The sequence below is a fragment of the Sorex araneus genome, chromosome X, assembly GCF_027595985.1.
Source record: "Sorex araneus isolate mSorAra2 chromosome X, mSorAra2.pri, whole genome shotgun sequence".
NCBI lineage: Eukaryota > Metazoa > Chordata > Mammalia > Eulipotyphla > Soricidae > Sorex > Sorex araneus.
In genome coordinates, this window is record NC_073313.1 from 235,724,557 (window position 1) to 235,750,948 (window position 26,392).

Below are 26,392 nucleotides of genomic sequence, written 5' to 3' on the forward strand. Positions count from 1 at the left end.
TTGGGGGGGGGTCACACCTGGCGATGCACAAGGGTTACTCCTGGCTCTGCACTCAGGAATCACCCCTGGCAGTGCTCAGGGGACCATATGGGATGCTGGGAATTGAACCCAGGTCGGCCTCGTCCAAGGCAAATGCCCTACCCGCTGTGCTATCGCTCCAGCCCCAGATCTCCATATTTCTATCGTAGCTAAATGAGATAATGTTCCCACCAACAATGGTTGAGGGTTCCTTTCTCACCACAACCCCACCAACTTTGGTAGTTTCCAGATTTTTTGATATGTGACGTTCTCATTGGCATAAATTGATATTTTATTGTTGTTTTGATTTTTATTTCCCTGGTAATGAGTTATGAACACTTTTTTTTTTTTTTTTTTTTGCTCTTTGGATCATACCCGGCGATGCACAGGGGTTACTCCTGGCTCTGCACTCAGGAATTACCCCTGGCGGTGCTCAGGGGACCATATGGGATGCTGGGAATCGAACCCGGGTCGGCCGCATGCAAGGCAAATGTCCTACCCGCTGTGCTATTGAGTTATGAACACTTTTTCATATGTCCTTATGTCTTCTTTGGGAAAGTGTCTATTCATCTTCTTATTCCATTTTTGGATGAGTCCTTGAATTTTTTTGTTGTTGAGCTTTGTGAGTGCTTTATAGATCTTGAATATCAACCCATTAGCTGTTGTACTGTGTGCAAATATTTTTACCAGTCAATAGTGAGACTTTTATTATGGCTTGAGTTTCATTCACTATGTAGGGTCTTTTTAATTTGATACAGTCCCATTTGTTGTTTTCATTGTCTTTGCCATTGTGGTTATAGAGAGAAGTTTTTCTTGATAAGGAGCGTGATTTTTATATGATCTTAAAATGTTTCCCATGAAAAAATATTTCCTTACCAATTATTTATTGCAAATAAAATTAACAGTCATTTTATACAGTGCTGGATAGTACATTGACTAGATGAGCAAACTTAACATTAGTAAGAAGCAGATGGACATCATGTACCTCCTTCTGTGATTCTCTTAGAACACTTTGTTTATGTTGTATTTTAGCCAGAACTGAATGATCTGAATGTACTTGTGAGGAAACATCAAATAAACACAAATGAAAAACATTTTAATGTAAAATGTGGGCATTATGAAGAAGATTCTTTTTTAAAGTTTTTTTCACATATCTATTGTTTTTATATTTTTTTCTTATTGCATCACCGTGAGATACAGTTACAAACTTTAATTGTTTTCAGTCATACGATGATTGAGCACCCATCCTTCCACCATTTCCCACCACTAATGTTCCCAGTATCCCTCTCGCCACCCACACCCCATCCTAGCCCCTGCCTCTGCAGCGGTCACCTTCCATCTTACTCTTTCCTTTTGGGCATTATGGTTTGCAATACAGATACTAAGAGGCCATCATGTTTGGTCCTGAGTCTACTTTCAGCATACATTTCCTATCCAGGGTGATTCCTTCCAGCCATCGTCAGATGTTCCGTACTGTATCCCAATTACCCTCTCCCTCAGCCCTTGAGGCAGGTTTCTAACCATGGACTGTTTGTCATGGCCCTTGTTTCTACTGTCCTTGGGTGTTAGTCTCATATTATGTTTTTTTTTTATATTGCACACATTAGTACAATCATTTTATGTCTGTCCTTCTCATTCTGACTTATTTCACTTAGCATTATACTCTCCATGTCCATCCATTTATAAGCGAATTTTATGACTTCACTTTTTTTTTTTCTAACAGCTGTATTGTATCATTGTGTAGTTGTACCATAGTTTCTTTAACGAGTCGTCTGTTCTTGGACACTTGGATTGTTTCCAGATTCTGCGTATTATGAACAGTGCTGCAAAGAACATACAAGTACAGATGTCATTTCTACTTGTATTTTTGCACCCTGAGAGTATATTCCCAGAAGTGGTATCCGCTGGTTCATATGGAAGCTCAACTTCTAGTTTATTGAAGAATATCCATATTGTTTTCCAAGAAGGCTGGACCAGCCGGCATTCCCACCAACAATGAATGAGAGTCCCTTTCTCCCTAGATCCATGCCAGCACTAGTCTTTCTTGTTCTTCTTTGAGGAAGTTTCTCTTCATTTCTTCTCCCGCTTTCTTTGATGGGGTTGGAGGGTTTATTCTTATAAAGTTCTACCAGTGCCTTATATATCTTGGATATTAGCCCCTTACCAGGAAAAATTTTTTTTTTCCATTTCGTGGACTGTCTGTATCTTTATCACCATTTCTTTTGAGGTTCAGAAGCTTCAGAGTTTAATGTAGTCCCATTTGTTATCTTTGCTTCCACTTACTTGGTCAGTAGCACTTCATCTTAAAGATGCCTTTAGTTTCACTGTCATGAAGGGTTCTGCTTACATTTTCCTCCATGGAAAATGTCCCTTATGGATTCAGGCCTGATAGTTAGATACTTAATCCATTTTGCCCTGACTTTTGTGCCTGGCATTAGAGATCTGAGTTCATTTTTCTTTTTTGCATATTAACTGGACTGACAGCTTTTTAATAATTAAAATTTTCTAAAAGTGATGACAAGTTTTGGATATCTCAGTAAATTTTATGTTACCATCGATGCAAAAAAAATTTTGATCTTTTTTCTCTCTGTTAGATCTGTTATTATAACAATAGTCTTTATTCCCTTAATTCCTGTAGCATCATGCCTATCTATGATACTCGTTTTAAGTTCTTGGTAAAATGGCAAGCTTTTGTATTGGGCTTCCCAACGTGATTAGCAATATTTTAGTCATCAAAACTACGGTTAATCTATCAATGCTAAATCTACAACATTTAAAATGAAAGAAGTCATCAGTACTGACCCTGTGTCTGGCTGAAATTTCAAAAAATTGCTGATTAATTTTAGTTGCACTATGATCGTAAACTACTATGTTAGCTCTCAGATTTGCATTGCTGTTGGACAAGTTCTATCACAGATAGGATATTTTAAATTTCCAGCAAGAGGTTTTTCTTATATTTCCACTTGTTTGGAGACTTAATCTGGCTCTCTGCTGCACTGTTAATGTGATTAGAAATTTTTTACGTAATTCCAAAGAATAAATCCTTTCATTGATTAGTATTTAAGTTATTAGCTCAACTTTTTTTTGAAGGTTATATAAATCCTAGAGATATGTTATTCAGTACACTAATCAAAAGCAAAATATTAAATTAGTTCAAAATTGATTTTTTAATTATCTGTATTTGTCTATTATGATTTTTTAATTAACTTTTTTTTTCATCATAGACGGATACTTAGTACTGTGGAAAGGAGCAGACAGAAGTATAAACCAGCTTCTCTCACAGTAGAGTTTGTACCTTTCTTTTATCGTAAGTAACAACTTGGATTTTTATTTTATTTTGGTGTTACTTTGCCTATTTTTAATTCTGATGCTCTTAGTTTTATGTATTCTAGGACAAAGATTATAAGACTGGACAGTTTGGTATTTTGCTGTGATTTTTATTATGTGATATACTTAAATTTTATTTTTTAATTTCTAAGATTGACTCTTTTAGTCATAGCTCTGTGTGAGTGTGTTTGTGTGTGTGTGTGTGTTTGTGCGCGCGCTCGTGCGTGTTCGAGAGTGCGTGCGCACGTGCATACTCTCCCAGTGATGATCTTGGATAACTAGGTCAGTGCGAATGATATGTGGTACTGAGAATTACTTTGCCACTCCAATAGTACTTGCACCTCCAAGGCCATAATCTATGGTGCTCAGGGGTCCTGAGGCAGCATTGGGCATCTCTTAGGGACTCTCATGACTCCAGGAATTAAACCAGTGTTGAAGTGTTGACTGTTTGCAAGGCAAGTGCCTTAAGCCTTGTACCATTTCTTGGGCCCCAAATTTTGTGTTTTCAAAATTTTGTTGTCCTTATGCACTTACCAGCTACTATGTTCTGAAAGTATTCTATAAAATTATTAACTATGTAACTGGAGATAAACTACAGATGTTCCTCAAAATACTGGTTAACATACTTAAAATCTTATTCTTTGACTCTCAGTTTTTGAAATGAGTTCAAATAATAGTCACTTCTCGTGTACAAATAAGTCTTATTATGTGTGTGTTGACCCTTCAGGCAATCCTTCAAAAGACATCAGCTTCATATGATCAACAGGCACACAATAAGACTTTTGTGTACCACCAGGGATTACAAAGCAGGACTCTTCCACTGAGTCACATTCCCAACCTTCATTGAATTGTATTTTATAGTCAGTTGTAGTCCTCCCTTTTTGGGGAGGCAGGACCCTCTGAAGTAGTGCTCACGGGCCTTGGGAGTCACCCCAGCATTGAACTAACTGTGTGGGCCTGAGATTTAGGTCTTGGATAAGTTGTAAGGTGCTGCTCAGGCCCAGTGGTGCTAAGGGTTACCAGGGTTACACTAAGCAATGTTTGGGACACTGTGTGGTGCTGGGAATCCAACTTTAGGCCTTTGTATGCAAGGCATGCACCAGCCCTTAGCCCTGGTCACTCTTTTTAATGCTAAAATTGTTCCATACTTGGCCACTGGGAGAATTGTATCCCGTTAAGTTTGCCTTTTCATTTAATTAGTGGAATCTTTTAAGGCACAGAAGTTTCCAGCTTAGATGGAATCTAATTTAAACATTCTTTTTTAATGAGCTGTAGTTTTTGTACTTTATCAGAAATCTTGCTTGCCTGAAGGTCATGCAGTTTTTCCTGTGTTTTTTCTTTCATGAACTTTTACATTTAGCTCACTTAATGTTTTGAGATAGTATTTTCCATCCAAAATAAGTTCTTTTGTTATGATTGTAGCAACATTTAAAAAAGAAAAAATTTTTTTTTTTGAGATAGACCCTTACAGAGCTGTTCATGATTAGATTTCAGTCATACAGTGTTCTGTAACAACATTCGATGAAAAGACTTTCCTCTTACTGAATTGCCTTGGAACTTTTATAAAAAGTCAGTGAGCAATATAATATGAATTGGTTTCAGGATTCCTTTTTTCACACAACTTACGCTGTTTCCATACTATGTTGATCATTATTCTAAGTCTTTAAATTTTTGATTCATTCCTTCAGCTTGGTTTTTTCAGATTGCCTTGGTTATTTCAGATCTCTTAACATTTTTTGTTTGTTTTTGGGCCACAGCCAGCAGTGCTCAGGGCTCCTGGCTCTGCCCTCAGGGAATCACTCCTGGCTGGGCTTTTGGGGAACACATGTGAGTGCTGGGACTCGAACCAGGTCCACTGCATGTAAGACGAACACCTTACCACCTGTACACTCTCTGACTCCTCTTTATATTTTGTTACACATTTTAGGATACATATTTCAATTTCTATAGAAGGAGTGCTGGAATTTCAGTTGAAATTTGAAGGAAATTACCATTTTAAGAACATTGAGGCTTCAAATTCTTGAATCTAATGACATTGTTTATGTTATTTATTTCTTCAGTCTAGTATATCATTGTTTATATTATTTGTTTCTGTAAAAAATTTAGGGCTGGGGGGCCTGGAGTGATTGCACAGCGGGTAGGGTGTTTGTCTTGCACGCGGCCAACCCGGGTTTGATTCCCAGCATCCCATATGGTCCCCTAGCACCGCCAGGAGTAATTCTTGAGCACAAAGCCAGGAGTAACCCTTGTGCATTGCTGGGTGTGACCCAAAAAAAGCAAAAAAAAAAAAAAATTTAGGGCTGGAACAGTTGTACAGCAGGCAGGGCATTTGCTTTGCATGTTCCTTCCCTGACATCTCATATGATCCCCCGAGTATTGCCAGGGGTGATTGCTGAGTGCAGAGCCAGAAGTAACCCTTGAACATCTCTGAGGGTGCCTCCCTCTATTTTATTTTTTTATAGCTTTCAACATAAAATTTTGCACATATTTTGATACTTTATATTTTATCCCAAACACTCTCACCCAAAGTATTTAGTTGATTGAATCCCCACCATGTGTAAAGCAAGCATTTTACCCACTCTACTATCAGTCTGGCCCATTGCACTTTTGCCTTGCCTTATTAGTATTTCTTTTTTCATCCTTTCTCTTTGTATGTGTGTGGGGGAGGTGTTCTGTGGCATGCTAGGCAATGTTCATGGTCCAGGACTGAGCTTTGGTACCTGGAGGAGCATATGTAGTGCAAGGGATTTAAACTGCACATGCAAGGCCTTACCTCCTGTACTATCTCTCCAGCACCCTTGTTTAATATATCTTGCTTTCTTTTCCAAAGATTAATATAATGACTTCAATCTTATTCATTATGTTGTATATCTTTTTATTTTTTAATACACTTTCTGTGTGTGTAGTTCAACAGAACAGTCATCATCTATCACTATAAAATCTGAGTTCTTGGGGCTGGAGCGATAGCACAGTGGGTAGGGCGTTTGCCTTGCACGCGGCCGACCCGGGTTCGAATCCCAGCATCCCATATGGTCCCCTGAGCACCGCCAGAGGTAATTCCTGAGTGCATGAGCCAGGAATGACCCCTGTGCATTGCTGGGTGTGACCCAAAAAGAAAAAAATAAAAAGTAAAATAAATAAATAAAATAAAATCTGAGTTCTTCAACTGGTGATTTTTTTCATATTTTTGCCAATTTTATAATTTCTCATCATTATGTAGATTGATTCTCAAAGTGAGCCTTGTGCATATTCTTGTAGAGATTTTTCCACATAACTTCCTTAATTTTCAGTGATGCCTCACGAATTGAATCTGCCTCAACCTTTTTAAACTTCTTTCAGTCTTCTACCTCAGGAAATTTTTTGGGTTTTTTTTTTTGAGGATTACCACCACCTGTGCAGTTGCTCACAAATGGGAAGTGGAGGTGAGCCATGAGCTCACTTTGCTTTCCTTTGGATATCACAGTTCTAGGACAATTTTAGAATCTACCTTGCACATTTTTTTAGTTGTTTTAAAGAGGGATCTCATGTGTAGTGAAATCTCATGTGTAGTATAGCTGAAATGAATTCATTTTTAAATTGTTTCTATCAGCTCACTGTACTGAATTCTGTTGTAATGGTTTTGTTTTGGTGTGTAGTGATGTACAAAAAAGGGTTCTCACGGGGCTGGAGTGATAGTACAGGAGGTAGAGCATTTGCCTTGCATGTGTCAGACCAGGGTTAGTTCCCCGGCATCGTATATGGTCCCCCAAGCACTGCCAGGAGTGATTCTGGAATGCAGAGCCAGGAGTAACCACAGTTGTCACCATCCAGTGGTAATGGAGGACCCTCGTGCATTCAGGGTCGATGACTGACCTCCTGGCTAATGAATGAAGGAATGGGGCCATGGGCTGGTAACCAGTGGCACTTTATTCAAATGCAGGATTATAGAGAAATATTCAAGGGTTGGAGGGCAGCAGTTATAGTTGAACATTAACATAAACAATGAACAGATGTAAAGCCCTTCCTACAGGGGACATTCTTCTAGGATGTCCACCCAAGGATAGCATTTCGGGGCTGGAGTGACAGCACAGTGGGTAAGGCATTTGACTTGCACGCAGCCGACCAGGGTTCGATTCCCAGCATCCCATATGGTCCCTTGAGCACAGCCACGGGTAATTCCTGAGTGCAGAGCCAGGAGTGACCCCTTTGCATTGCCGGGTGTCACCCAAAAAGCAAAAAATAAAAAAAAGGACAGAATTTCATATAGGGGCTTCAGTACTCTAGATTCCTTTTAGGAGATCTGCCCAAGGGTGGAATTCCATCTAAGGGCATATTGCTTTCTTCGTTCCTTTACTAGTAATCCATTAAAATAATCACATTAAATTTACTTTTTAATAATATTTCTAGTCATTTTGTATAAACACACTAAGTAAGAGATACAGACTTGTGTCTGTTCCCTAGATTAAGCTTAAAATGTGTCTCTGGACACATGGGAAAGGTTGGCTTTTCCTGGGTACATCTTCCTATATTTCCCAGACCACAGTCCTCAGTCTGGGTTACTTTTTCCTAACCACAATAGGATTCTTATTCAGTTACTTCTTTTTGAGTCATGTCAGTTTGTTCCATGATCATGCTCTTACTATACTTCTTATGGTGCTTAGGCTGTCCTATGTCAAAGCCATGGTAATTTACAGCTTGTCCCAGGCCCATCCAAGTCACTCAGTAGGAACTAAGGTCAGTCTCAGGGCAACTGAGACTTACATAAATATGACGGATGCCTACGAGTAAATATTATTTGGAGCCCATTAATTCCCATAGTACAAAAGCATAGCATTAACTGTCTTTTTGTGTATATGTGAAAAGGACTATGCAAAGAACATAAAGGAAAGAGAAAAGCAATATTTCACTTTTATGTGCAAAATTCAGAGCTATCAAAAGGTTTGACTTCACAAGTAACCAAGTCTGATTTGGAGGTATTTGTGACTTACAGATAGAAGAAGAGGAGCACAAAGGAGAGATTAAAGATAAACATGGAGAATTGGGAGTGCTGCCAATGGAATTGGGTGTGCCTGGGGAGCACTGTGCTGTGTGTTATTCAATTAACCTAAGCTCTTTGTGTCCTCCCATTGACAACCCAGTGTTAAACCAAAAACGTTTGGAACTGTAATCCAACACACTGGGTGTGGCTAAACCAAAACAAACAAAAAATGGATGCTCAATTATTAGAATCATAAAAATGGTAAAAGCATACAAAATTACTAGTAGAGAACTGATTTAGTAAATTATGATGCATCATTCTAATGTTATGGACCCAAATCCTTGCAATTACATATGGTCTCCTGAGCCTACCAGGAATGTTCTCTGAGCACTTCTGGGTGTAGCCCCAAAGCAAAAATATATAAAAAAGACTTCTAATCATATGTTTGTCTTAGGTTATCTTTTATCACTTAGTATGTGACTTCCTATTTGCTCTTTTAAAAATGGTAGCAAGAAGCTGAGAGAAAGCTAGTAATTACTAACAGTAACTAGTGGCCAAAGGCAGCAGAAGGTGAAAAATGGTTGACAGAACTGAGTTTATCATTGAGAAGGGACTGGTGGAGAGAGGATACTTGAAATAATGGTGAGGGAAATGGATTCTGGGGAGAGGAGGGGTTTTGGTATTTTGTATGCATGAAATGCTATTAACAGTATTGTAAATGATGATGCCTCATGAAATTTATAGAAACTACTACCTAATACATGATTTCTTGTTTCCTTTCCTATGAAAAAGTCCTTTCCAACTTTGTTTTTAGCAAAATTTAACCATTTCACAAACTTATTCCTAATGTTTCATTGCTAGACAGTGCTTAGAGGTGAATCACATCATGAAAGGGAAATCTTACGTTTTGTTTGTGTATTTACAGAATGTTTTCAGGAAAGTGAACATCTCAAGGAAAGTCTTAAATGTTGCTTATTGCATCTCTTTGGAGCTGTCGTGGCTGGTGGGCAGGTGAGAAAAGTGTTCAAAGTTAATACATAAACTCTTAGTTAATAGTGCTTTGATGAATTTAGTGTATTATTCATTTTTATTATTTGATAAAATATTTTGACACTTGATGAAAAGCCATAAAATATTTAGCTTGTCTTATTTTAAACTAACCAAAATACTTTTAAAAAAACTTTTCTAGAATCTAAAAACTGGGGGCTGAAGCGATAGCATTGCATGTGACCAGATTCGATCTCTGGTCCTGCATATGGTCCCCCAAGCACCAGCAAGAGTGATATCTGGGGGCTGGAGCAATAGCACAGCGGGTAGGGCGTTTGCCTTGCACGCAGCCGACCCGGGTTTGATCCCCAGCATCCCATATGGTCCCCCAAGCACTGCCAGGTGTAATTCCTGAGTGCAAAGCCAGGAGTAACCCCTGAGCACTGCTGGGTGTGACCCAAAAAGCAAAAAAAAAAAAGAAAAAAAAAAGAATCTAAAAGCTGATCAGGCTTAGCATTAAAATTATGTTAAATGACTATAACACATTTTGGTATAAAAGTCCTAAATTGTATTCACTCTCAGTTTTAGTTCTTTATCTTATTTATCTTTTTTTTATGGGACCATATTTGGCAATGCTGAGGGGTTACACTCGGCATCACTCTTGGTGGTACTCAGAGATGTCCAGAATTGGCTCGCCACATGCTAGACAAGCTCCTTACCTGCTGTACTATCACTCCAGCCCCAATAATTACTATTTTAGATGTAAGGGCAGAATGACAAATATTGCATATTATTTAACAGCGTGCCCATGCTTATAAGAGCTTAGTAAATTATAGATCCTTGTAAGTTATAGTTTGTTGTAAGTAATAGTAAATACAATCGCTTAGGTTTGTTTTTTTTTTTCTTTTTTGGGTCACACTCAGCAATTCTCAGGGGTTACTCCTGGCTCTGCACTCAGGAATCACTCCTGGCGATGCTCTAGGGACCATATGGCATGCAGGGATCGTACCCAGGTCGGCCGCGTGCGAGGCAAATGCCTTACCGTAATATGACTCTGGCCCCAATAGCTTAAGTTTTAAGTTTGCCTTTTTCTCTTTAATGGTTCACATGAAAGAGTTACCATTTATAGTGTATGAAATTTTAGAAATGTATTTATACAATCAGAGCTGCATCTTGGTATGGATTTGCTATATCCAACAGAAAGACTAAAAGAGGCTTAACCAAACTGAGGTAGTTTTGAGTTTTTGTGTTATTGTTTTTAATTGTTGCATAAGAAATCTAATGAAGATCTAGTTCTTAGTTGGTATAGTCACCCTGTGGTATGAAAGGCTAAGATACCTTGTATTCCTGTTCTGGTACTTTCAGTAGGCCATTTTAATTCTTGAACTACTTATGATGGATGTTAAGCAACATGTCAGAATGGTGCTAATAAAAGATGAAAGGATCAATGACAAAAGATCCTTCTCGGGGCCCGAGCGATAGCACAGCGGGTAGGGCATTCGCCTTGCAAGCAGCCGACCTGGGTTCGATCCCCGGCATCCAATATGGTCCCCCAAGCACCGCCAAGAGTAATTCCTGAGTGCAAAGCCAGGAGTAACCCCTGAGCATCGCTGGGTGTGACCCAAAAAAGCAAAAAAAAAAAAAAATCCTTCTCTTTTTATTTGTATAGTGATAATTCATTTATTAGTCTACTGCCATGTATTCTTGGTCATAATTGTGTCAAGAGACTACCTTGTCCCTTGACGAGGGTGAAGGTTAGAAAATACATTTTCAATGTGGGAAGACTGTTATCTGAATAAAATTAGAGTTCTATTAGTGAGGAAATGCATATTTAATATGTGTTAAGACAGTAGCAACATCAGGGGCTGGAGCAGTAGTACAGTGGATGGGGCACTTGCCTTTCATGTGGCCAACCTGGGTTTGATCCCTGGAACCATTTATCATTCCCTGATCCCTGCCAAGAGTGAACCCTGAGTGCTGAGCCAGAAGTAAACCTTGAACACTGCTGGGTGTGGCCCAAAAACCAAAAAGGGAGAAGAAAAGTCACTAGCAGCCTCTGTCAAAATTGATTCATTTAAAGAAAAAGTTGTCTTTTCATGTTATTCTCTTTATATTTTTGCAAAGAATTTCAATTGGTTTGGATTTTATTGTTTTTATTGTTATTGTTTCATATGTCAGAGGAATGCTCTGCAAGCAATTTCTCCTGCCACCATGGAAGTTCTTATGAGAGTTTTGGCGGATTGTGATTCATGGGAAGATGGAAATCCTGAAGAAGTGAGTAGGAAGGTAGAACTTACTCTGAAGTGCCTTACAGAAGTTGTACATATCCTTCTCACTAGCAGCTCTGACCAGCGCCAAGTGGAAACCAGCACTATTCTGGAGAACTTTTTTAAATTGCTAAATTCAGATCATTCTGCTTTACCCAATCAAAAGAGATCGAGACAGTGGGAAAACCGGTTTATTGCCCTACAGATAAAAATGCTGAGTAAGTATTACATATATGTATTATATTTTGTTTTCTGCATCTTCCCCCCTCCCCCCCACTCATATTTCCCAATTAGGTTTGAAATGCAAGACTATTTTAAATATAAGGCCAGATACTGATTGATTCAGATGTTGTAATCATTTAGATTTTTTACTTTAATTGGAGCAATAGCACAGCGGGTAGGGTGTTTGCCTTGCACACGGCTGACCTGGGTTCGATTCCTCCATCCTTCTCAGAGAGCCTAGCAAGCTACCGAGAGTATCTCGCCTGCACGACAGAGCCTGGCAAGTTCCCCGTGGCGTATTTGATATGCCAAACACAGTAACAACAAGTCTCTCAATGGAGAAGTTACTGGTGCCTGCTCAAGCAAATCGATGAACAACGGGACGACAGTATGACAGTGCGAATGTAAAATTGTTTTTTTGGTTTTGTTTGATTTGGGGGGCCCACACCTGGCCCCCCAAATGCTTGGTGGCTGTACCTCAACTCTGGGCAATACTATTTTTTTTTTTAAGGTTTAAGCAGTGTTCTCTTCCCTCCACCAATGCCCTCAGCTTTGCTCCTGTTCCCTCACCTCCTTTCCTTTTAGGCACTATGGTTTGTGCTGGGGACCAGCCCCAGGTCAATAGGCCTGAAGCAGGGACACTTCAAGAATTAAAAAGACAGAAGTAAGAGAAGAAAAGCATAGACTGAGAGCCTTGCCTGTCCTCTAGGTACTGTATTTATTGCTTAGAAACCAGTAATCGCCATAAGAACAGCAATAGTCTTTGGTCAGGCACCTGTCTAAATTTATCAACGCTAGAACTTTTACACATCCAGAGGCCTTAGTTTATCAGGACACACATCTTTGTGCTGGGCTTTCTCTTGCAGGAAGAATGTTCCAGGAGAGGAAGCAGACATAGAGCAGTTACAGGATGCCACTGGGGCAGCATTCTGCCTTGGGTGCCAGCATTCTGCCTTGATAGGTTCCCTAAACTACCTATCCTGTCTCCTTTATCTCTCTAGTCCCCAACAGGTTTGCAGTACTGTTACTGAAAACTGTCACTGTCGCTGTCATCCCGTTGCTCATTGACTTGCTCAAGCAGGCACCAGTAATGTCTCCATTGTGAGACTTGTTGTTACTGTTTTTGGCATATTGAATACACCACAGGTAGCACTTTAGCTTCTTTCAGTACCCAGTTCTCATCCAAAGTGACCACTTTCCCCTATTATTGCTGTAGTGGTCCTTTCCCTGTTCTAGTCCCCTTCCCTCCTCTGTGGCAAGCTTCCTACAAAGGACCAGTTATTCTGCCTTTCATTTCTATTGCCTTTGGGCATTATTCTCCTACTATGTTTCTTTATATCCTGCAAATGAGTATGATCATTCTGTGTCTGTCCTCCCTCTCCCTCTGACTCACTTCGCTCATGGAGGGATTAGACTGAGAGTTTGTTGGTTGGTCTTTTGGCTTTCTGTTGGGGGGATCAGACCCGGCGATGCTCAGGTATTATTCCTGGCTTTGCACTCAGAACTTACTCCTGTTGTTTTAGGACTTTTATTGTTTCCTGATCTAAGGCTGTATTGCTAATGTATGAATGTTTAAAAAAAATTTTTTATGTAGGAGTACTGCTGTTTATTCAACCACTGATAAAGCTGACTGAAGCAGGCATGAACTCTGCATTACTTTTTTTTAATTAAAAAAGATTAACTTTATTTTCTTAAAGTTGTTCACAGTTGTTTACATTCAGTATTTCAACACCAGTCCGACCACCATTGCACCTTCCCACCATCACTACTTTGAACTTACCACCACCACCACCATCCTTAGGTAGATGCTAAATAGTTTATTTTGTATTGCTTGCTGTGAGTAGTATGAGTTGTCATGTGGCCGTGAAAATGGCCGTGCACTCCTGGAATTCTAAAATTTTCAAATATTAGGGGTCCAGAGGCATCTCTGTGGCTTGCTGCTCTCTTCTAAGATTCATTTGTGAGTCTCTGAATCATGATTATTAATGTGCTTAAATGGCCTGCCTTAGGTCTCTTTTGAAATTTATTTTATGAGTCTGAAGCAAGACCAATAAATGAACTTAGATACTGAGCTGGAGGTGGTTTGTGGGTGTAACTCCCACATACTTTTGACTTTTTAATTTCCCCGGAAAACTGGATCCCAAGTTGTTGGAGTTTTGCCAGAGGCACAGCAGCAATTTTTGCATATCAGGAAGTCTTAAGGCACCATCAGGCTGCTGATGTACTCTCCCCACAGGTACAGGTTGACCTGGTGGGTGGCACTGTGGCCCTTGAACTTTTTTTTTAACACTGTTATATTACCCCTGACAAATGTATCTTGATTTTATTTTTTTTTAATGTGTCTTGATTTTCTAATGTATCTTGAATTTTGGATGCAGATATTACTTTGTAGGAGATGTATAATGTTTATATATATAACCCAACATAACCTGATATTGCTAAGTATTAACTAGTTGGAAACCATAGTTGGTTTTATTTGAGCATAATTGTAGAGAAACTAGTAAATATATCGGAAGTGTTTATCATTCTTACATGTAAAATGTTGAATATTTTAAAGAATAATATTACATTTTCTCTCAAAGTAATAAGTATAAATTTTGGTTTCTACTCTGTATCCTCCTATTATTTCCTAAATAATCTAGTATGCCAACTGAAAAACCCAACCTTAATCTATAACGAAAGTAAATATTTCTGTCAACCTAGTATTTCACTTTATAAGTGGATGGTTTTGTTTTTATTTTTGTAGATACCATCACAGCCATGTTAGATTGTATGGATAGACCTGTTCTCCAGGCCATTTTTCTTAACAGCAATTGCTTTGAACATCTCATACGATTACTGCAGAACTGCAAGGTATTTTCCTATTATTATTATTTTTTATTTAAAAAGAACTATTGTTGTATTTATATCTTGGTATATATTTGAGAATATTATCATTACAAAATGTTCTATTTTTTATGTAGATATACAGGGATAATAGCATAAAATTTACATCCTAACTTCTTTCAGTGATATTAACTATATTTACATTGTTGTGCAATCAGCACCAACATCTGTTTCCATTAACTTTGTGTAGAATCAAAACTCTGTACTCATGAACTAATTACACATTTTCCCCTCTCCGTAGCCGTTGGCAGTCTCCATTCTATGTAATGTCCTGATGATTTTGACTCTTCAAAGGACCTTATATTAGTGGAGCTTATTTCATGTTGCATAATGTACTCAGGACTCATCTATGTTGTAACATATTGCAGAATTTCCTTTATTGGAGCAGGGGATGCTTCCAGGCAGCACTCAAAGGCTCTGGAGGGCACTCCATGCTAACTGGGCCAACTGAATGTTCTTATGGTGGGGTCCTCCAGAGTACACCTTGTGGTGCTGTGGGGGCCATGTTTGTAGGGGATTAGAAATGGGGATTTGTGTATCCAGATATGTGCTTCTGTCCCCTGAGCTCTCTCCTCACCATAGAATTTTCTTTTCTACAACTATAAGTGGTATTTAATTGTATGTATTTATGACATTTTGTTCATTCATTGATTTATGCATTCTTTTGTTGAGTTGGCCGTTGACTAGTATGGATAATGCTGCTGTGAATGTGTACTTACAAACATTGCTTCAAGACCCCGTTTTCAATTCTTTTGAGTGTATGTCAGAAATAGGGTTCTATTATAGTTATATATTATTTTTAGGAAGCACCTTATATTTTAGTAGGACCTGCGCCATCTTACATTTCCATTAAGAGTGCACAAGGGATTCACTTTCTCCACATTTTCACACTTAGTACTTTTCTTTCCTTTTTAAATATAGAATCCAAATAACTTGATGTTTGATCCTGTACATCCTAATGGGTATAAAGTGGTATCTCCTTTTGGTTTGGATTTGTAGGCGTCTTGGTGGGTATTAGGTGGCATTTTATTGTAGTTTTTACTCATTTTTTTTTTTTTATTGCTAAAGAGGAGCACCTTCACTTGTGCTTCTGACTATCTTTGAAAAACGTTTTATTTGCCTATATTTTAAATTGCAATGTTTTTTGTTTCCGAATTTTGGTGTCTTCATTCATTGTGTATAGGCTCACTCTTTTGTTTCATTCAGATCATTTCATTAGTATTTTCATACCACATCTCACTGCAAATTTTATACCAATTTTCTTTGCTAGAAAATGGGGTATGACCATTTTATTAACCTTTGTTTTGTTTTGGAGCTACACTATGTGGTGCTGGGGTCAGGGAACTACTCCCAGTTCTGTGCTTAGGGGTTGCTCCTGGTGGTGCTCAGGGGACCATGTAGTTCCAGAGATTGAAGTCAGGCTTCTAGCATGCAAAGCAGATACAAAGCCTCTTGAGCGAGGCTGGAGCGATAGCACAGTGGGTAGGGTGTTTGCCTTGAAAGTGGCCGACCCGGGTTCAATTCCCAGTATCTCATATGGTCCCCTGAGCACCACCAGGGGTAATTCCTGAGTGCATGAGCCTGGGGTAACCCCTGTGCATCACCAGGTGTGACCCCAAAACCAGAAAAAAAAAAAAACAAAAAATAAAGCCTCCTGAGCTGTCTCTGGCCCTGAAGCTTTTTAAAATTCTGCTTATATTAAAGACAAAGTGCAAGAGAACCTGGGGACATTGGTTGAAGGATTAATGCATTATACTCCTATAACTCAACTGTGAATAACTGTGAATCACATTGCCTTAATTTAAAAATTTTCATGTCAAAAAGAAAGCTGTGTGATTATGTGGTGAAATATGGAAGGTTATAATTTTAGAATATATTAGATTTAGTGGATGTACTATAATTACTGGTAGATACTTGATTTGTTATGTTATTTTGCTCTTTTCTCTTTAAAGATTCAGTGATAAAAATTTTTATAAAATTTCTCTGTCAAAAGACATAAAACTTTTTATTTTTGGTAAGCATTACATAAAATCAAGTTGTAGTTGATTAAAAATGTAGAGAAGTAGAAAAATAGAAATACTCTTGTGGCTCTTGATATGTGCTATCAATTTGCTTATTTTTCTGAAACTTTTACATATTTTAACTTTTTTTTACAAACTTTTACATATTTACAACTTGTAACATTTCTGTGAGTATATAATAACAAATATTTCTCCTTGTATCATTTATGTTCATTTCAAACTACATCAAAATTTTTCTAGGTTTCTTTTGGGGGACGAGGGGTGCTGATTTTTGTTTTTGTGTTTTTTGGGGGCCACACCCAGCAGTGAGTGCTCAGGACTTACTTCTGGCTCTGTGCTCAGTAATCAGTGCTTGGGGGACCATTTGGGGTTCTGGGGTTTGAACATGGGTTGGCCATGTGCTATATTATCACTTCAGCCCCATTAGCAGAATTTTTTTAGAGAGCTCCTTGAGAAATCCTTAGAAACAAAACTTAGCATTATTTCTTCTTATTAAGGCAGCATGATTTACGAGTTATTCATGGTTGGTTGAGTTTGAGACATAAAATGGAAAACAAAACTGTTTCAGAGAACCCTTACATTTCTATTTGAGATATTCCTTTCATGTATTACCTGCTGAAAATTACTAAAGATTTTATTCTGATTTGCTGAGACTATCTTAAAATAAGGAGATTAGTTCTTTTGTTGTCGTTATTTGTTGTTTTGAGGCCTCACCTGGCCATTCTCAGGGCTTACTCCTGGCTCTGCACTCAGGAATCACTCCTGGTGGTGCTTAGGGGACCATATGTGGTGCGGGAGATCAGACCCATGTTGCTGACTGCAAGGCAAGCGCCCTTTCTGCCTGACTATCATTCTGGCCTCTCATTTTTAATTATGATGCTCATCAGAAGTTGCACATCAAGTTGCAGCACATTTGACTGTGGTGCTCACTGAGGCTTGCACTTTTTTAGCTGTGCTGATTTGCACACATATTGCTCTGAGGATCACTCTTTTAGTTGAGGTACATGATTTATGTTTGTACTTGTCTTGCCAAGGGTTGCTGGAGTTCACACATGTGCTCAGCAGAGGTTGTACATCCTAGTAGTGGTGCTTGCCCATCTTTTCCATTTGCAGTGCTCTCTGGGTTTGTACCCATTTTTATGGTACAACGTATTTATCACACATACCTAATTGCAAAGCCTTCAGAAACTTCTTGCAGAATCAGAGACTGCAGACACCAAGGCTTCTAGCTCTAATAGCAGACCTGCCAGGATTGCACTCAGCACATGTGGTACATCAGGGATTTGAACTCATGACAATACCCACTCACGGTTTCAAAATAGAATCTCTAAGCTACTGTACTATTCCTTTGTTGGTTTTTGTGAGGTTGGAAGTGGCAGGGAAGTACATACAGTGATGCTCAGGGCTTACTCATGGCTTTGAACTCAGGAATTACTCAATGCTTGGGAGAACATATGGGGTGTCAGAGATCAAACCTAGGTTGGCCACATGCAAGGCAAATGCCCTACCCTCTGTACTGTCACTGTAGCCCCTGTACTATTCCTTTGGACCCATAGGTAGTATTTTTAAAAACTGGGCCACTTTGGATTCTCAGGGTTAGTGCCCCTGCATTGCACCATGTGACATTTTAAGTTCTTTCCAGCTATTACTTATCTATGTATCCAACTGGATACAAAGAGCATTGCTATTTGAATCCTCAACATAACAATAAGCTTACAGTTTTTAGCAGAGTACAAGGAAGTTTTTGTAAACTCCATTGCTAAAGTGTACCATCAGAGCATAAAAGCACCACGAATATGTATTGGCCCCACTCATCCCATTAATAGCAGCAACAGGAGGGAAAGGAAGAGTGAAAACTCAAAACTGGAAATGTACCAGAATACATCTCCAGTTCTGAGTTTTCACTCAGTTCTTCTCACCAGAGAAGCAGAGCCATTTACCTTGCATGTGTGAGAGTCCCTGAATTTCAGCCCTGGCACTATAAGAACCTACCAACTTATCAACCCACCCACCAGCTCCTTAACCAGCAAACCAACCAATACAACAAACCCAAGCAAATGGACAGTTAAGTTAGAGTGGAACCAAGATTCTAACCCAGGTTTCTGATTCCAAAGTTTATATGAGTGAACTTACTAACTTTATATTTAGATTATGCTCTTGATAAATCTCTATAAATCTTCTCTTTTAAAAAAAAAATTTCCCCCTTTGGTTTTTGGGTAACAATTAGCTGTACCCAGGGATTATTCTAGGCTCTGAGTTCAGGGATCACTTCTGTCAGGCTTAGGGGGACAATATGGAACTTTATGGATTGAACCAGGTCAGCCATGTCCAAGACAAGTACCTTAACTGCTCTGTTATATCTCTGGCCCACTCTTTATAAATCTTTATGGGTTTTTTTTTTTTTTTTTTTGCTTTTTGGTTACACAGGGGTTACTCCTGGCTCTGCACTCAGGAATTACTCCTGGTGGTACTCAGGGAACCATATGGGATGCTGGGAATTGAACCTGTGTCAGCCACATGCAAGACAAACACCCTACCCACTGTACTATCACTCCAGCCCTTTGTCTTCCTTTTTAAGTCTGGCTTGATTTTTCTCTTTATCCAGTCTGTGACTAAGGTCTTTTGAGGCACTGAGTTTTTTTTTTTTAATTGAGTGGGCGGTGGGGGTACACCTACAGGACTTACTCCTGTCTGTACTTTGTGATCACTTTTTTTTTTTTTCCCTTTTTGGCTCACACCAGTGATGCACAGTGGTTACTCCTGGCTCTGCACTCAGGAATTACTCCTGGAGGTGCTCAAGAGACCATATGGGGTGCTGGGAATTGAACCTGGGTCGGCCGCATGCAAGGCAAACTCTGTACCTGCTGTGCTATCACTCCAGCCCCTCTGGGATCACTTTTGACAGGGCTCGGCGACCATATGAGTTGCCAGGGATTGAATACAGATCAACTTCCTATAAGGCAAACTCTTTGCCCCCCCCACCCCCACTCCCAGGTTTTATATTCTTAAACCAAACTAAAATTTATTCTTTTATTTCTTTCAGAAAAGGGCAAGTAATTCTGAATGCCAGAGATAATCCTGTACTGCCTTTCTAGTATACCAACTACTATAAGTATTGCTCAACTCTTGATAATTGTACAGAATATTGTTAAAGAATTAACAAAATGTGTGCTCAGGGGTTGAAGAGATAGTATAGCAGGTAAGGTGCTTGCCTTGCACGTGGTTGACCTGGGTTCAATTCCTGCGCTGATATAGTTCCCAAGCACAGTGAACTCTGAGAGCAGAACTAGGAGTAAGCCCTGAGAACAGCTGCATGTACTCCACCCCCTCTGCCCCCGCCCCACCCAAGAAACTAACTGAAAATGTGGTCAGGTAAATTTGGAAAAATACACGTGCTGATCTCAAAGGTAGACATAAGTGTATTTGGTGCGGTGAGATTTATTCCTGTAAAGAATTTAAGATTAGTTTGATGGCATCTCACAAACCTGCTTGGCTGCAGAGTTTCTTTATTTACTGCACTATCTTTAGTCTTTCTCTAGCTTATTTTCCTCTTTTCTGTGAGGCATTCTTTGCTAATTCTTAAACTTAAGAATATCAACAATTTAATTACTGCTGTATTTTATGTTAGTAACCATCAGTTCCATGAACTAAAATAATTATACTGTATGTTAACTAATAATTGTAATCCAAAAAAATGAAGAATTTTATAGTTGTATACTTCAGAAGTAGGTTCTCACATATATTTTTGAAATACAAGGAAATCCATTTAAGCTTCATTTCTGCTTGTAGTTAACAATTTAATGTTCTTCTCCATTATTCTTGTCTCTGTTTTTAACAGCTATTTTTAAATGCTAACAATAAGGTGGCAGACAAGAACGAGAAAGACCTTGCCAACAAATTACTGACAGAAATGAATGAGGACCAGGTATCTACAAAGCCTGCATCTTGTTTCAGCTGAAATCCAAAAATCAGTCAGTGGGAACAACTATTCCTGTACTTTTTTTCCCTTATGATTTAAAATGCACAAATATTATCTGATCTGATTTTGGTTAATTATTTTTGAAAATTGTAAAACATTTTCAATTGCGTTTCTCTAAAAGATATAAACATCAAGTTTCCTTTCTTATGTGTGTGTTCTTGTCAGTTTGAGGAGATAGAAAGTACAGGAATTAGATCCCAGTATCAATGCTCTCCACCTGGTACTGACTTCGAAGTTTGGGGGCTTCTTTTTCTAAGCATGGTGGTATAATTGGGATTCTTTGTTTGTGAATATGATCAGTTTTAAATCTTGATTCTTTGCTTCTTGTTGATGATAATCATAACTCAATGGACAACTTGATCTTGGAGGAAGGGAAGAAGATTCCAAAGTCTTTTAGTTTTAAATTAGCACAAAACTAAACTTTTTCCTTTTTTTTCTCTAAAGATTCAGCTGTGTATGGACGTAAGGTAGATTTGTTACATCTTACAATACATTACATAATTTAGCTCAGAAAAACACTAAAAAAATTAATTTCCTTCCCTAAAATGTTTGTGGAAAAATTATATGATATTTTATTAATATTATTTTAATGTCTGGATTACTTTTAGTGCTATATTAAAAGAGACATAATCTTATTTTCTGCTATGGGATGTGAAATATCTGGAAGAGTACACTTTTAGATTTCTCTGTACATCTTGGTTTCTGTATATAGATCAGTCCCTCTAGATGAATAAAACACAGTAACATTGTTGGAGGTTTCTGTTAGTTACTTGATTTCAGGTATTGCGATGCTTGTCCCATTGGATAAGTTACAAAAATAGTGTACTTGTGTGAAATTTTGTGTGAAATATCTTATGCATATGCCTTCTTTTTGAATTTGTTTTTTTAAAGTGGTGATGCTCAGGGGTTACTCCTGGTTTTGCACTCAGAAATTTACTTCTGGCACTGCTCAGGGGACCATGTGGAATGCCAGGGACTGAACCTGGATAGGGCTCATGTAAGACAAGTGCCCTTCTTGCTGTACTATCTCTCCAGTCCTGCATATGCTTATTATGGATATAAGATATTTTCTGACATAATGCTTATTAAATAATATCAAAGCCAGTATAACACTTTAAGTAGTTTGAAATAGATAGGTTTTTAACTTCATATCTAATTTATCTTCTTTTACTCATCTTTTTTTTAGTGAAAGAAAGGAAAATCCTATATATAGAATGAATCCAGTGGTAGTAATATATTCCTGAAAGAAGATTTTTGGGACTGTTAGTTTTTACAACTTTCTAGTTTCATACTATGCTATCATGGTTGACTTAAGCCCAGTAATGTAATAATCTTAGTGTTTTTGTTTGCTACTATATTTTGCTTTCATTTGTATGTTTGCTACAAAAATTCTATCCTGAAATTTAACAAATTTATTTATAAGGGAGCTAAAGGAGAAATAGACAAAATAGAACTAATTTTCCTTTTTTTAAATTTTAGTAGTAGGTTTGCTTCAATAAAAACGTAATGCTTATAGAGGCATATTTCATTTCTGTTCTCCCTTAAATTATTCATCTTATATAAAAATAGACGCACTTTATTGTTTGCAAATGGGATTGGTGTGTGCGCAGAATGTTTTAATTCTAATAAAAGGCTTGGGAAATAAGTAGAGAAAATCATTTGTCATCGTATTTTACACGCTGTTGAAATTAAACTTGGGAAGTTCAAATGTACTTTTGAAGGAATATTAAAATATGATAGAATTTCCAATGGTAGACCTCCCTCCCTTCCTCTTGAGATTGTCCATTTTTTTTTAAAAGCATGTATTAAGCTTGGTGTCTTTTGTTTTGTTTTACAAAACACTTGAATGTAGGAAGTATATCCTTATTCTTGACCAGTGGCTCATTTTCTATCAAGTTTGCAGATTTTCGTATTTGAGGAGGCCATTTCATTAGATGTCATGTCATGCATGTTAAGAACTTATCTTTTCAGGTTTTCAGAGCAAAGGTATCCTAACTGAATGAACCTCTCAAATATATTGGTTAATGTTTCCCCCCACCTTTCTGCCCCTCCTAGGTGTTGCAGGGACGGTTGGACTGTTTGGCTGTATCAACCATTCAGGCTTTGACAGCATTGATGCACAAATCTCCAGCTGCTAAGGTGAAACATATATCCTTAAACTCAAAAATGATGATTTTTGAGGGGGCGCAGGGGTGGGGAATCATATACCCAGTGGTGTTCAGAGCTTTCTCCTGGCTCTGTGCTCAGGATTGACTCCTAGCAGTGCTCAGGGAACTATATGGGGTGCTGGGGATTGAATGTGGGTCAGCCGTGTGCAAAGCAAATGCCCTATCTAGCTCTGAAAATGCTAATCTAAAATTTGCCAATTTGCACTATATATTTAGTTTCCAAAGTAGTGTGTGGCATTGTATAGTACATTTGGTTTCACTCCTGAAGTAGTTCACAAAATATATCATTTTTGTATAACAATGATTGTACTGATTATTTCAAGCAAAGAAGCCTATAGACACTGTTTTGGGATTATTTAAAACCACAATGACTAAAAATGATAAGCTAATGGATATTCATATCACTGTCACTGTCATCCCGTTGCTCATCGATTTGCTCAAGCGGGCACCAGTAACATCTCCATCATGAGACTTGTTGTTACTGTTTTTGGCATATTGAATACGCCACGGGTAGCTTGCCAGGCTCTGCCGTGTGGGTGAGATACGGTAGCTTGCCAGCTCTCCGAGAGGGACGAAGAAATGAACTCAGGTTGACTGAGTGCAAGGCAAACGCCCTACCGCTGTGCTATCGCTCCAACCCAAAAGATATTCATAGTGTAAATTAATAGATGGGAGAGAGTATTGGGTGTTGAAATGATTATTTTAAGGCATTCTCTGATTATCAAGTTCAAAAAATTTTATTTCCTGGCTATTCTTCATTAATAATAACTTTCTGTTTGGTCAGGTATTTTCCTGTTTCACATAGAAACATTTCTATCCATCTGCTTTTTGTAGCCACTACTCCTTATGACTTTCTTTCTCATTTGCTACCACTGTGTTGTGCTGCCAACTTATGGTGATAGTAGTTTGTTCCTGAGTAGTTTTAAGAATGAGTGAGACCATCTGTCTAAAGCAGGAATGGAGAACATCCAGCCCTGCAGGGTGTTATGTTGTCTGGTGTGGGTACATGATAGGACGGCCAGATAGGCTTTTCATTTACTGCCCAGAGCCCATCTGCCTGTATTGTTTGAGTCTGAATGATTTTATAAATATTCAGATGGCTTTTGGCAAAAAAATACAAGTGCCCCACTACTGATCTAAAATTATAAGCACAGTGCCAGGTCCATGTTAAGTATTCGTTGTCTGTTATTATGATTGTCATTAGTAATTTGCCTTCTTATCCACCACTTCTGATGCATTTCATGCCTTACCAGAAATGAATGAATAAATTATAGTGCCCTCAGTTCATTTCCTTACTTTCAGTTGTTTTTTGTTAGACTAACTTTCATCTTCCAAATATTGCTGTATGTAATTTAGGGTTACATTCCTACTAAAAACTTGCTTTCACAAGTTATTTTGGGAATCTAATCATTTGTTGTGATTTTTGTCTGGAAAAAATTAGTTTAAGTTCCAAGTAGTTAGTTTAGGAATATAGATGAATACAAACCTAAAATGTTTGTCCTTTTTTCGAAGTATCACTGTCATCCCGTTGCTCATCGATTTGCTCAAGTGGACACCAGTAACATCTCCATTATGAGACTTGTTGTTACTGTTTTTGGCATATGTTTATGATTATGTAAAATTAAAAATATTTTTAAACAGTTTCATAGCATGGTATACAATACTATTAGTGATATGATAGGGTTTCATGCATAATATTAACAGCACTACACCTCAACCAGTGTCCCTCTTCTCAGACTTCCAAACTCTCTCCTCACTCCCTTCATCCTCCATTCTGAGAAAGCTCGGTTCTGTAGACCAGTTCTCATCCTCTGTTGTGTTTGGCCATTTGTTATAAAATACTGCTTTTTGAAATCCCTTTTGAAAAAAGATTTTCTTCCTACCTTGACGCATAGTCAAGTAGTGGTCCCACCCCAGAGACAACCAATCTTACTCATTTTGTTTAATTATTTGTTTTTGTTTTTATAAGTCTCTATATTTCTGCCAGATTTATTGCATGAATTTAGTATTGTTTGGTTTTTTGGGTTGTGTTTATATTTTACTTCCGAGCTTTGGTGCTCATTAAAATACATGTGGGGTTGGCAAGATATCTCAAATGGCTAGATTGCAAGCCTGCCAGCTGGAGACTGTGTGCTCCATCCCCCTCATGCGTGATCCTGAGGTACTGCTCGAGTGGCCTGACCACTTTCAAGTGTAGTTCTGGTCACTTCCAGCACAACTCTCGGTGTGGCATTTCTGGGCTCTAGCATTGAGCCATCTGGTCACACAGCTGGTCCAAATATCATGGGATTAACCCTCAGGCCTCTTAAGTGCTGTGTGCCCACACTCATCCCACCCAAATACTTAATATTGAGAGCTTACTCAAATAAATTTTTATTTGAATGAAAAGTTCATTCAAATGAGCTTTTTAATTTGATGGTGGGGGGGTTCTATTTACACAAGTAGACTGATGCTCCCCATCATTCAGCCCATTTAGGTACAAAGAGTAGAGAGTACCCAGTATTTTTCCTGCCACTAAGAGGTATCCATACTTTTATCTAGTTAGTTGGAGCTACTATCTGATTTTTGTTACCCCAAAGTCTTTAGTTTTTCCATACTTTTTAAAGTGTAATTGTGGGGCTGGAGAGATAGCACAGCGGGTAGGGCGTTTGCCTTGCACTCAGCCGACCCGGGTTCAAATCCCAGCATCCCATATGGTCCCCTGAGCACAGCCAGGGGTAATTCCTGAGTGCAGAGCCAGGAGTAACCCCTGTGCATCGCCAGGTGTGACCCAAAAAAAAAAAAAGTAAAGTGTAATTGTGATTCTGTGCAACTAATTACAACTTAAATGAAGAAATAAAGGAAATGGAATATGTCCTAGTCTGTAATTAATACAGTAATTTTATAGCAATTTTTTTTGCTTATTTTATTTATTTTTAACAGTGTGGGTGAATACTAAAACACTGTATCTAGAATCTATGTTGAATCTGTTTCAAGATCAACCTGTGATTTCAGAGTAGTTCATTCTGGTGCACAGATGCTGCCCGAGCACGTGTGTCACTGCTGAGCGCATGTGGTACCCTAGCATATGTTGCCGCATCTCCCCTCTTGAGATGTGGACTTTCATACCTTCAGACTTTAATGGTGGCCTGCACTGGGCTCTCTCCACTCTGGCAAAGTGGAGAAGCCCATGTTTTCTCCTCCCTCCCTCCCACCCTCCTTTCTCTCTCTCTCTCTCTCTCTCTCTCTCTCTCTCTCTCTCTCTCTCTCTCTCTCCCCTTTTTCCCTCTCTCTCCTGCTCCCCTTTCTCTCCCTCTCTCTTCTTTTCCCCACCACCCCATGCACACTGCCTCAAAACTTCTGTCATTACTTTTTAAAAAATGTCTTTTTTGGGGGGCCGGAGCGATAGCACAGCTGGTAGGGCGTTTGCCTTGCACGCGGCCGACCCAGGTTCGATCCCCGGCATCCCATATGGTCCCCCAAGTATCGCCAGGAGTAATTCCTGAGTGCAAAGCCAGGAGTAACCCCTGAGCATCACTGGGTGTGACCCAAAAAGCAAAAAAAAAAAAAAAATGTCTTTT

The 26,392-nt window shown here is 38.7% G+C and overlaps 1 protein-coding gene across 1 annotated transcript in view; it reads left to right on the forward strand.

The window, feature by feature from the left end:
• Nucleotides 1-26,392, forward strand: part of NBEAL1 (neurobeachin like 1) — a 163,039-nt gene that overhangs the window by 40,212 nt on the left and 96,435 nt on the right. The window contains exons 7-12 of the mRNA XM_055122038.1: nucleotides 3,243-3,325; nucleotides 9,228-9,313; nucleotides 11,468-11,774; nucleotides 14,525-14,631; nucleotides 20,524-20,610; nucleotides 22,720-22,803. Of these exons, the coding sequence (XP_054978013.1) occupies nucleotides 3,243-3,325; nucleotides 9,228-9,313; nucleotides 11,468-11,774; nucleotides 14,525-14,631; nucleotides 20,524-20,610; nucleotides 22,720-22,803 (754 nt within the window). The remainder of the gene's footprint in view (nucleotides 1-3,242; nucleotides 3,326-9,227; nucleotides 9,314-11,467; nucleotides 11,775-14,524; nucleotides 14,632-20,523; nucleotides 20,611-22,719; nucleotides 22,804-26,392) is intronic.